Genomic DNA, 13,134 nt, shown 5'->3' with positions numbered 1-13,134 from the left:
CCTCCAATTCTCTACTAACCAATGGACCACCAGACTGGGGCTAGAAAGATTTCAGAAATATATGAATACAAAAAATATGTAACACAAATGCATATATATTGGGTACCGGAAACATTCCCAGAACATTCCCGTCACTAGCCCGTAACTATGTGAGGGTGTTCTGTCACCGGAACAGTATCACGTGACTGGCGCAGTAAGGCGCAGTATAAATTCGGCCAGCATTATTCCATAATTTCGGTTAGAACTTTGGGCATAATAATTTGGCATCCAAACCAGCATAAAGAACTGGTGAATTAATAGGACTATACTAGCTCCTTGATAGTTCCCTGCCAGTTCCATAACAGTTCCACGATAGTTCCAGGATACTATCAGGTCACTAGCATGGTGCCAGGCTGGATCCTCAAATCACATGCCCAAAAGATCGGCCGAAATTATGGCATAGTGTCAGCCAAAATTAATCGTAGATCTACTGCGCCACCCGACACTATATTTTTTTTACCACAATTTGGCATTTTAACAGGTAACCAAATAGGCACAAAGGGTAAGTACTTCAATATAGAATTTGACATTCAATCAGACGTGAAAGGTCAGTATCAACAATATATAACTTAAATTACAAATAGAGTAGAAACAAAGGAAGAAAAGAGAGGTACTTAGGTTAAAGTGTGGGGGATATTTAGATTATAACGTGGTAATAAAATTATACATAAGAGAAAAAATACAGATATCAAGAAAGGTATAAAAATATAGCTAGAATGTGAATAGAGATAGCATCAAAATAAAAGGGTAGATTATAGTGTGGTAGCCAGATTATGTATTCAGATTAAAGCGTGGTAATTAGATCGTAGTAATTAGATTATAACATGATATTTAGGTTATAGTGTGATATTTAGATTTTAGTGTAGTATTTAGATTATAATGTGGTATTTGGATTATAGTGTGGTATCTAGAATATAACGTGGTATTCAGATTATAGTATGGTATTTAGATTATAGCGTGGTACTATAACCTAGCCCAAGTGGGATACCACACTATAATATAATTATATTATAGTGTGGTATCCCACTTAGGTAAGTAATGACAGAATTAATAATTTATAACTTACGATCTATTAAATAAAAAAATTAGTTAGTTTAAATTATATAAATATTATATAAATAAGTAATAATAGAATTAAATAAATAACTTATAACTTACAATCTATTAAATAAAGAAATTAGTTAGTCTATATTATATGTAAATATTATATAAATAAGTAATAATAGAATTAAATAAATAACTTACTCTCTACATTATTATTTAAAATTATATATGATATAAAATATAATAAGTGATAATAGAATTAAATAAATAACTTATACTTACGATCTATTAAATAAATATTAAGTAAAGAAATTAGTTAGTTTAAATTATATTTAAATATTATATAAGCAAGTAATAATAGAATTAAATAAATAACTCATAACTTACAATCTATTAAATAAAGAAATTTGTTAATTTGTACTATATGTAAATATTATATAAATAAGTAATAATAGAATTAAATAAATAACTTATAACTTACGATCTATTAAATAAAGAAATTGGTTAGTTTAAATTACATGTAAATATTATATAAATAAGTAATAATTAAGTAAATAACTTATAACTTACAATCTATTAAATAAAGAAATTGGTTAGTTTAAATTATACTATGAAAATATTATATAAATAAGTAATAATAGAATTAAATAAATAACTTATAACTTACAATCTATTAAATAAAGAAATTATTTAGTTTAAGTTATATGTAAGTATTATACTAGGAAACGGGAACCGTTGTAAGTCCGGAGCGAGGTATAATAAATAAAGATGTAGCGATATTCTACTAATTAGCAGCATAACGCCTTGGAATTCCGGTAATTTTCTGCTGATTAGCAGCATAACGCCTTGGAATTCCTGGACAGAGAAACTCACGTGATTGAAAATTTACACGTTATTTCCATAGATCATCATAGTGCGTAGACATATATAGTCCTTTGCTTCGCTCCGGACAATAAATAAGTAATAATAGAATCAAATAAATAACTTATAACTTACCAACTTAAATAAATTACAAAATCATTTTTTAACAAATAAAGTAGTTAGTTAAAATTATATGTAATAATTATATAAATAAGTAATAATAGAATTAAATATATAACTTACTCCCTATATTATTTTAATAATTTTTTAAATAAAGAATTTAGTAATATTATATAAATAAGTAATAATGGAATTATTAAACTAGGAAACGGGAACCGTTGTAAGTCTGGAGCGAGGTATAATAATAAAGATGTAGCGATATTCTACTAATTAGCAGCATAACGCCTTGGAATTCCGGTAATTTTCTGCTGATTAGCAGCATAACGCCTTGGAATTCCTGGACAGAGAAACTCACGTGATTGAAAATTTACACGTTATTTCCATAGATCATCATAGTGCATAAACATATATAGTCCTCCGGACAATAACTTACTCCCTAGATTATTTAATAATTTTTTAAATAAAGAAAAGCATGGTTAAAAATCCATTTATTGGTTTAATTTCACGTGATGATCAACATTTTTTAGCCAATAAAATTCTAACTAAAAAAATCGATTTTATTACGATAAGTCGATAAGTATTACGATAATTATTACAATGAATACATATTAGAGATTAGTAATATCTTGTAGTGTTCGATGTGAGTTTGTAAAAGAGAGAGTTTGATTTGAAAACTCTAGAAATATCAGTTGTTAGAATTTAGAAATTAAAAATATTATTATAATATAATATTTTTAATATACCTAAAATTCTTTTTTGTAATTCGGAGTCAGTTCCAATTTTCGATTTATAACCATCAGTCTCTTCAAGTTCACAATTATCTTCATCCATTTCTTCATTAATATCCAATTCTAATTGAGCTTCTTCTAAATGTAATCTTTGGTTATATGAATTTGTCAATTCATTGATAGATTTATCTAAGTATTTATAACAATGTTCACACTTTAAACCTAATACCTGAAAACATTCTTCATGATATGCATGGCCACATATCAAAACTTCACCTTCTGAATCACTTGTTGATTTTTTACAAAATTTTTTGTCACAAAATTTTTTCATATTCGGGGGTATAGGAAAATGGTATCCAAGAGGTAAAGCACCAAAAGGAAAACTTGTAGGAATAGATGTAAAATAATAATAGGGCTTCTTGGTTCGTTTTCCTTCCATTTTTTTTTCTACCTTACCATCATTTTTCCAAATTTCATCAAAGAAGTTTAACAAAAAAAGAGCAGTTCTTTTGATCATTTCATCCAAATCTTTTTTTTTATATGGATAATCCCTTTTTGGTACAAATGATGTAGCAAATAAATTTTCATTTCGGAAGTTATCAATGAAAAGGGCATCGCGTCGAAGAGATTTACTTGAAGAAACTTTTGCTGTGGTATGTCTTCGTAAAAGACTGTGAAAATTTTCAATAATATATTCATCAAACATATTCAATAATAGGATGGCCTATTGATTTCCAATAATATACATCAGACAAAAAGGCAAGAAGAATTTTATCATAGTTGTGTCGTTGAAATCTCCTCATCATACACCATAAACGATATATCGTATCAATATATTCATCAAATTTGTTATTTCGAAAGAGAACTGTATAGATATCTAGCGTTGCTGGAATAAGATTATCGAGTAAATCAAAAAATGTTCTATATCCAGTAATCTTTGTATTACCAAACCTTGCTATTACAAGATGTTTTATAAGTTTCCATCCTGAATTCGCTAAATACATTAGTAAATTTATACGCCAAGGTTTAGGTTTAGATGCAAGTTTTTTTTTAGCATCAAATATTGTTAAATATAATTGATTAAAAAAAGACCAAAAAACAAGGAAAACAGATTCACGGCTATTAAGTGAGACATGTAATGGACCGAGAAAGGGAATTAGATGTGTAATGTTATTTGATGTTGGGACATTATTATTCGATTTTAAAATATTAACAATTGCTCTTCTTATGAACAATTGTCCTGGAAAATCTGCAGGAATAGGAATGGTATATTGTCTTAAGTAGTTTACTATTTCGGGTAATCTTTAAAAAAATAATTATTGTAAGTAATTTTATCATTACAAATAAATTTCACAACACATACTCAATAAACGATTGAATTGCTTGAATATAATTATTAGTATTTTTTAATGGTAATTCTAATAAGTCTACAAGTTTTGTTTGATCAAATTTTCGACCATATCTTTCCCATAAATCAGCATCATATGAATGTATAGTTAATGATTCCATTAACTCGCCCTCATAATAATTATCCCAGTTAAATTTAACCGAATTATAACTTTTTCCTAAAGAAATAAGATGTGTAGCCCACAGTGCTTCTTTAAGAATGAATGGATCTACCCCATTTGGATTATGTATAGGTAAATGATTATTAGTATAATAAGGAATTGGTGATGCTTCGCTAGTATTAAATAACACAGTAGCCATATGTGATATCTGATCTTTAGATGTTACAGTAGGAATTCGTGTACTATGTAAATTATGATAGTCATCAATACAGCCTATTATAAGTTTATTACGCTAAATAAATTATAGAATTATTTTATTAGTTGAGAGCATATATAAAAAATACAAATTCTATTTTTAACTTACTTGTCTGTAAATATATGCTTGCACGCTATGTTGGTGATTATTTACAATAGTTTCTAGTTTATTGTATAAGGTTTGATATGTTGAACAGATTCCCATATTTGCTAAAGCATTAATGCAAGTTACTGATGCACCTGAATTAATTAGAAATAATCCAATCGCAGTTTTGGTGCCACTAACTTGTTTATTTCTCATCGCCGCGATTTGATAAAAAAGCAACATAACCTTTTGCTTTAATAGTTGTTGTGTTTGTAGATTTTTACCTTCAGGATTCATAGATTGAAAAACTATGTCAAAAAATCCTTTAACTCCCGGATCATGACTTACAATCAATTCTTCAAATTCTTTTGCATCCCAAACAGGTAAATTTTTTTCGCGAAAATATTTATATAAAATATTTGTAATCCGTTCGATTTTGTCTGAGAAAAACTCTGAAAAATTTGTTGATTCTAATGATATTTTAATAAAATGATTTAATTTTAATCTGAAAATTTATAAAAAAAAAAAAAATTACCTGATTCTCTTGCCTTTTCTATCTGATTTAATTGAGATCCTAAGTCTTCTAATTGTTGCATAAGTCCATCTACAGTATTTGTTACATTTAAAAGGTGTTCATATCTTTCTTGTGATAAAGAAATTTTTCGTTTTCCTTCTGGATAATATGATAAATCAGTGTTTTTTCTTTTATTTTGTGATTTAATTATTCCTCTATCATAAACGATGAAATTATTGTAATGAAGTTGACATAATTGATCGTTAAGGTTAAGTTTAAGCGTTAGTTGTTGAGCAGCAGGACTTTTTATTGCTTTAGCAAGTAAGTTTTCAGTCAGTTTTCTAAATTTTTCTCCGGAATTTTGTTGACCACATACAGCACAAGGACCATTATTCTGACGTGACTTTCCTTTAACCATTGCTATTAGGTAAAGTTTAAACCAAAATGGGATCAGAGAAAACTATTTTGGGATCAGTGTAGTAAATAGAACACTAAACCTTCTCACAAAATTTTAGGTACTATTACTTTGCATTTTCGCGTGACTTTACTAAGCACACTTTTTTTTGCTCTTTAAAGTAACGTGTCCAATATAATTGCCGATCACTTTAATTGATTACATCATACATTTATTATCCAATAAAATGGATTCTTAACCATGCTATAAAGAAATTAGTTAGTTTAAATAATAAATAAGTAATAATAGAATTAAATAAATAACTTAGTATAACTTACCAACTAAAATAAATTACAAAATAATTTTTAATTAAAGAAATTAGTTAGTTTATATGTAATTATTATATAAATAAGTAGTAATAGAATTAAATAAATAACTTATGACTTACAATCTACTAAATAAATAAATTATTTAGTTTAAGTTATATGTAAGTATTACTATATAAATAAGTAATAATAGAATTAAATAAATAACTTATAACTTGCCAACTAAAATAAATTACAAAATAATTTTTAATTAAAGAAATTAGTTAGTTTAAATTATATGGTATTATTATATAAATAAGTAATAATGGAATTAAATAAATAACTTATAACTTACAATCTATTAAATAAAGAAATTAGTTAGTTTAAAATTATATGTAATTATTATATAAATAAGTAATAATGGAATTAAATAAATAACTTATAACTTACGATCTATTAAATAAAGAAATTAGTTAGTTTAAATTATATAAATAAAAGAAATATAAATACCATATATTAAACTTACACCCTATAGTATTATTAATTATTAATTAGTTAGATATAAATATAATATAAAAATATTTACTGTAAGTTAATATATATTACTTACAATCTAGTTATTTAAATTAAGAATATAATTAGTTGAATTATTATATAAAATATTAAACAAATAAATATATAAATATATTGTAACTTACCATCTGTAATATAATTAATTATTAAATAGTTATTTAAATAAAGAATTTAGTTATTTAAATGTTATGTAAAATAAATAAAGCAAAGAATTAAAGATTTAAATAACTGATAACTTATCAACTATAGTATTATTAATGATTAAATAAATTATTTAGTTATATGGAAATACAAGAGTAATTTAATTATTATTCAATTATATTAACTTACGAGCTAAATATTTAATATAATTTTTATATATTATAGTTAGTTTAAATTATATTTGTATATTATATAAGGTACAATTATAAATAGTATTTGAATTATAAATAAAATTTTAATATTTCAGATTGTTTGATATACCTTTAGATTCCTCGGTACCTTCAAGTACTTCAATATTACTGGAAACTAGTTTTGTAATATTGCAAATTGGGTTTAATTATATTTGATTATTTACAATTAAATTTTTTTAATAAATAAAAGAATTTTTCTAACTATCACCGGGGGTGATGATCACCGGTGACTGAAATTATGACAATCGACCAGCATTAAAAGAATATAGTGCCTAAGGTTGCTTGCCGAAACCTAGGGGTTTAGGCAAGATGGCGTTTCGCCGAAAAGCGAAATTCTGCCGAAACTATATTAAAGTTATATTAAAAAACTGGCGAAACTTTGGAGAAAGGCGAAACTGCCAAAACTTATTATAAATGCCGAAACTGCTGAAACTCTGCCGAAACTATAATAAATCTATAGTAAAATTTTGACGAAACTAATCGTAGGATTTTGAAGAGGTTTAGACAAGCAACCTTAATAGTGCCGGTAAAAATTGATAATTCTGGCCAACGGTGATGATCACCCCCGGTGATTTGAAGTAAAAACCTAAATAAAAATCTAAGTTTGTTTTAAAAATTTTGAATAATTCTAAATCTATATTATATATTTATGCTATATACTTACCATCTGTAATATCTGTAATATAATTAATTATTAAATAGTTATTTAAATAAAGAATTTAGTTATTTGAATGTTATGTAAAATAAATAAAGCAAAGAACTAAAGATTTAAATAACGGATAACTTACCAACTATAGTATTATTAATCATTAAATAAATTATTTAGTTATATGGAATACAATAAAAATATATAACGAGTAATTTCATTATTATTCAATTATATTAACTTACGAACTAAATATTTAAATAGTTAGTCTAAATTATATTTGTATATTATATAAGGTATAATTATAGATAGTTTTTGAATTGTTTATAAATAAAAATTTAATATTTCAGATTGTTTGATATACCTTTAGATTCCTCGGTACTTTCAAGTCCTTCAATATTACTGGAAACTAGTTTGTTATAATGCAAATTGGGTTTAATTATATTTAATTATATACAATTAAATTTTTTAATAAATAAAAATCTAAGCTTGTTTAAAAATTTTGAATAATTCTAATTTATATTATATATTTATGCTATATACTTTACCTTTACCAATACATTGATCCATTACTATATTAAAATTTTCTCTAATTGGAAGAGATAAAGTAAATATCTTTAAACGCCTTTATTAGTGTAAATATGGTAAAATAAATAAATAAATTTAATTTATTTATTTATGTGCACATTTTTTTTGTGCACAATTTTTAAAATTTAATGTGCACAAAAAATTTTTTTATACAACTATTGGTAATAATATTTATGATTTGTAAAAAATAATGATCACAACAAGACCACGAGCAATCATGCATATCCTGGTTATTTGCTTAGAATGAGCCAAAATCATGTAGATCACCTCCATTTGTGGATAATGCCGACCAGCATTACATAGTGCCGGCCCGTAGAGCTAATAGTAAATGTGTGCTGATCTCCCCTGACCTATATATATGTACTGTACAACTTGGGGTCCTATCACAACCACTGCATATATATATACATCATCAAACTTTATTGTTACATAGTAAAAATCATAGATCAGGTAAAATACATAATATATACCATTAAAATGATCAGCAATGATGCTATCGTATTAATTTTTTTCGTGTACTATATTCAAAAACCAGTATTAAGATATCTTTCCAAATTCTAAACAAACTTTTAGAGCAGTTAATAATATTACTAGTATAGGATTTTAAGGCCTTATTTTAAAAAAAACTTAATTTGATTTTTTGAAAAATGTTATGCGGTAGGGATGGTCACGAAATTAAAGTCTATATTTTTCGAATATTTCGGTTTCGGATTTAACCGAAATAGTGAAATGCAGTAAAGTTTCTGAAATACTGAAATTTATCCGGAATGCGTCAATCACTTCTTAAAACGTCGAAATTAACAAAGAAAAAACCAATGGAATATTCATTAAACAACTTAATTTGGTACATTAAAAAAACTTTTAGTAATACTAATTAATTTTATTTCATAGAATAGTAATCTCAAAAAATTTAAAAATTTATATTTCTCAGTTAAACGTTAACGAAACTTTTTATACCAATACCAATTTTTTTTTCGTTCATATCTAGTAAAATATTTAATTTTATAATTTTTTAGGATGAGGATGAATTCTAGAACATCATCATAAGCAATTTTTATTACTCTGTAACGAAAATATAGGAAATTTGTTTTTTCTTGATGATTATTACAGCACGTTTCAATAAATTTCTTTTCGCTCATTATAATTTAGAATTCTGTTTAATGTTTTTCCTACATAAAAAATTAAGAATGTGGTAGGGTATCCCTAAAATTTTACACCTTATCATCCCTTAGCGTTGTCCAGTTTATCCACATTATAAAAAAATTAAAAAATTAAAAAATACTTCATATTTAAATTACAATAAGTATAAGGCCGGGCAAAAAAAAATTTAGATTCTCGTGACATAAAATTTTAAAAATGACCCGGCCGGCCGGCCGGCATTTTTTTTTATATTTGTAAAATTTTTTCATATGTAAAATTTTTTTACGCCATATTGGCCAATAACTTAAAATCACGTGATAAAATTTTTTACTATAAAAAAAAAATTTCCATTTTTCGAAAAACTGACCCGTCCGGGTCACGAGAATCTAATTTTTTTTTGCCCGGCCTATGGATATGAGAACAACCTACCACAGGAGACTTCCCAAGTGCACTATGCTCCCTATAAAAAAATTACGCATAATTCCGATCCTATCGGTGGACTGCTACAAAAGTTAGTACCCACGAGCTTACTAGAAGCAAAAGTAATTTGAACTCTATTAACAGCCGTGGTGCTTAATCATTTGTATATAATTAACGAGAAAGTACGAGATTTTCAAAGTGGATCAAATTAAAGTCAACCGTCATGTACTCACGTCGTGCGCCGTGCGGAATTAATTAACGTGTGTAAAATATAAATTTATTTATTTATGCAATAAATTATTATTAATAGATAATATTAAGTATACAATATAACGATAACTACGATAAACTACGATAACTAAAACTTACTAAAACTATTACTGTATTAAAACTAATAATTAATAATTATCTTTAAGCCTATCAACACAATTAATATAACCATATTCTAAATCCCTTTCAAATGATTCTAAAATAATTTTACTTAATTCTTTAAAACGATATTGAGCTATATGACTATAACGACCACGATTTTGTTTAGAAGCTTTAAAATAAAATTTAATAGCATCTTCAAAATTTCCAATTTTTTCATAATATTCACCAAGATAAGTTTGACTCATAACAAAACCAATATTTGAAGTTTCTTCTAACATTTTAAAACCTTTTTGTTTTTCTTTTTCATCATTTTTATTAATTAAAAATCTTCCTAATTTAGCTTTTGCATATAAATTATTATTATCAAAATCAACAGCTTTTTTAAAATAATATTCAGCTTGATAATCAACTTTTTTAATACCATTAATATCAGATTCATAAAGTAAACCAAGATTATAAGCTGAAATACTATCACCTAAATCATAAGATTTTTTATACCATTTAACAGCAATTTTTAATTTAATATTTGATAATTTATTAACTTTTAAATCACTTAATCTTGAAATTTTAGTAAGATTATCCCATTCAAAAGGTTTTATAAAATGACTATTATGATAAATTAAAGCCATATTTCTCATAGCAATTCTAGATAATTCTTTATCTTTATTAGATTTAGATTTTTCTAATTTATTTATAACTTCTTTAAATAAATCTTTTGCTCTTTTTGGATCAAAACGTAATTTACCAATAGAATGCATATAACCTAAACATAATTTTGCTTCAATAGAACCCAATTTTTCAGCTTTTTTATACCAAGATTCAGCTTCAAAATGATTTTCATTTGGACCTTTCATATAATAACCAGCTAAAGCCATCTTATATTTTATATCATTATTTTTTTTAGCATTTTCTTTCCATTCTTTTAAAACTTTATCATTAATTTGATAAGAATGATTATTATTATTATTATTATAAATGTTTTTTATAAATACTTCATAAGTACCATCACCTTTTATAGGATCACCATCAACCAAATTTTTAATAGAATCATCTTTCATCCAATCAAGAAAACTTTTATTTAAAATACCAGGATTATTAGTACTATTCATATGATTACCTTTACCAGTAATAATGAAAATGGAAACATTATTAAGATAAGGAGAATTTTTAATTTTTGTTATAACTAAACGTCTAGCTTCATCAACAGATTCACCTTCATGTAAATTAATTCTAGCAGTAGATAAAGAAATTTTTGGATTTAATAAAGAAGTAGTATTTCTACATTCATAATAACCTAAAAAATCATTTTCTTTTTTTCTTTGTTTATCTTTTGAAATGAAATTTTTTATATCTTTTTTAACATTACGTAATATATCAGTAGGATTTGGTATCTTTTCTTTAATAGATATAAAAATATTTTTCTTTTTTTTATTATTATTATTATTTGGAGTTAAATTTGAAGGAAAATTTTCATCTGTAGGTGAAAATGTTAAATTTATTGTTGAAGGAGATCTTGAACTAATGGATTTAAATGATTGAGCATCTAAACTTAAAGTATCAATAGATAAAGTTTCGGAACTTGTACTAGAAAGTACGATAGAAACTCTTTCACTTCTTGGTCTTGTTAATATATTCTCATTATTTGATTCCGTTAATATATTATCTGTCATTGTAGTCATTTTATATGAAACGTCGTACAAACGAAATTTTGTAAAAATTGTAACGTGTTAAAAGTGGAAAAAAAGTATTAATTATTTTTTTTAAAAAAAAAAATATTTAAAAAAAAGGCGTGACAAAAAAAAAATAAATTATTTTTTTTAAAAAAAAAGCGTGACAAAAAAAAAATTATTTTTTTTTTCACCGGAAAAGAAATTAATTTGGTGAAAAAAAAAGGAGAAATTTATTTATTTATTTTGTACCTCCTTTGATTATTACTACTTTGTAAATGATCGTAGGAACTGTTTACAAAAAAAAAAAAAAAAACCTGTTTTACCCTGTTTTACCTTGTTTTACCTTGTTTCAATTAAACTTTAATTTTTTTTTTTTCGGAAGTTATCCGAAAGTTGACCCCAAAAAAATTATTTGATTTTTTAATGAAATTTTCAAATATTGAAATAACGTAAAAAGAAATTGTTTTTTTTGTTACAATGGGAAAAAAAAACTATAACGTAAAAAGAAATTGTTTATTTATCACAATGGAAATAAATAAAAATAAAAAAAAAACTATTATTAATAAAATTAAAAAGAATGAAAATATTTTTTAAATGATTATTTTAAGTAAGGAAAAAAAACAATTAAAACAATTAACCAATTATTTTAATTTTATTTATACGGTTCTTCTTGTCGTCCTCTTTATTGTCGATTTTATTATACCCATATGCCATATGGCATTACAAATTTACAATAAAAGGTCTTTGAGGTTGTACCATTTTATTAAAGATCATCATGAAAAATAACGCAATAGGTAAATAAAATATGCTTTATAAATTTCTAAATAAAAGCAAAATAATTGTAATACACATAACTCCGATAAAATTTACCATAAAGGATTATCTGGATTACAAGATTATAGGGCGTAAAAAAAAAAATAAATAAAAATCTAAAAATCTCGTATAAATAAGATACGCAGCAACTAACAAGTATATAATTCCCATTCTACTTAAATTTTTATTTATTCATAATATTGGTACTTCAACTTTTCTACTTTTTTCCATTTTTAACATTCGCTCCACTTGTAAAATATGTTATGGAACAAGAATACTGAGATATAATTGAAAATGAAATTAATGAATTTATTACAAAAAGGATTGATTTGAAGATATTAATATTGTATATTGCAAAGGGAGAATATTATATACTGTGCATTGTGCAAAGCATGTTACTGCGCAAACTGTACAAGGAAAATTATAAAAGGAATAATATAAAATTAGAATTATAAAATTTAATAAAATTAATTAATAGAATAGATTTTCTGGATTTACTGATCAATGGGAATTTTAAATGATGTAAATAATTTAATAATCGTCTGAGAATATTGTCACTAAATCAAATTATCATTATTTTCCATATTTGAGACAAAATTCTGACGGTAATAAAATATGTAATGTGGTAATTAACTAATATGAAATAAATATACCGCGTGAAGTATCT

The 13,134-nt window shown here is 24.8% G+C and overlaps 2 protein-coding genes across 2 annotated transcripts; both read right to left on the bottom strand.

Annotated features, from left to right (window-relative positions):
- Nucleotides 1-2,672: 2,672 nt before the first annotated feature.
- OCT59_015170 (uncharacterized protein) lies at nt 2,673-5,572 on the bottom strand (the record flags this gene model as incomplete). Its single annotated transcript, XM_066139829.1, has 6 exons — nt 2,673-2,740; nt 2,808-3,463; nt 3,603-4,094; nt 4,156-4,592; nt 4,665-5,110; nt 5,176-5,572. 6 exons carry the CDS (start codon nt 5,570-5,572, stop codon nt 2,673-2,675), a joined length of 2,496 nt encoding a protein of 831 aa, XP_066002666.1.
- A 4,297-nt stretch (nt 5,573-9,869) lies between these two features.
- Nucleotides 9,870-11,746, bottom strand: OCT59_015169 (uncharacterized protein). The gene has a single exon (XM_066139828.1). It carries the CDS (start codon nt 11,661-11,663, stop codon nt 10,011-10,013), a length of 1,653 nt encoding a protein of 550 aa, XP_066002665.1. The 5' UTR covers nt 11,664-11,746; the 3' UTR covers nt 9,870-10,010.
- Nucleotides 11,747-13,134: the final 1,388 nt, after the last annotated feature.

Source organism: Rhizophagus irregularis, chromosome 23 (assembly GCF_026210795.1).
Source record: "Rhizophagus irregularis chromosome 23, complete sequence".
Lineage (NCBI taxonomy): Eukaryota > Fungi > Glomeromycota > Glomeromycetes > Glomerales > Glomeraceae > Rhizophagus > Rhizophagus irregularis.
The sequence above is the reverse complement of the archived record's forward strand: the minus strand, read 5'-3'. Positions and strand labels throughout refer to the sequence as shown.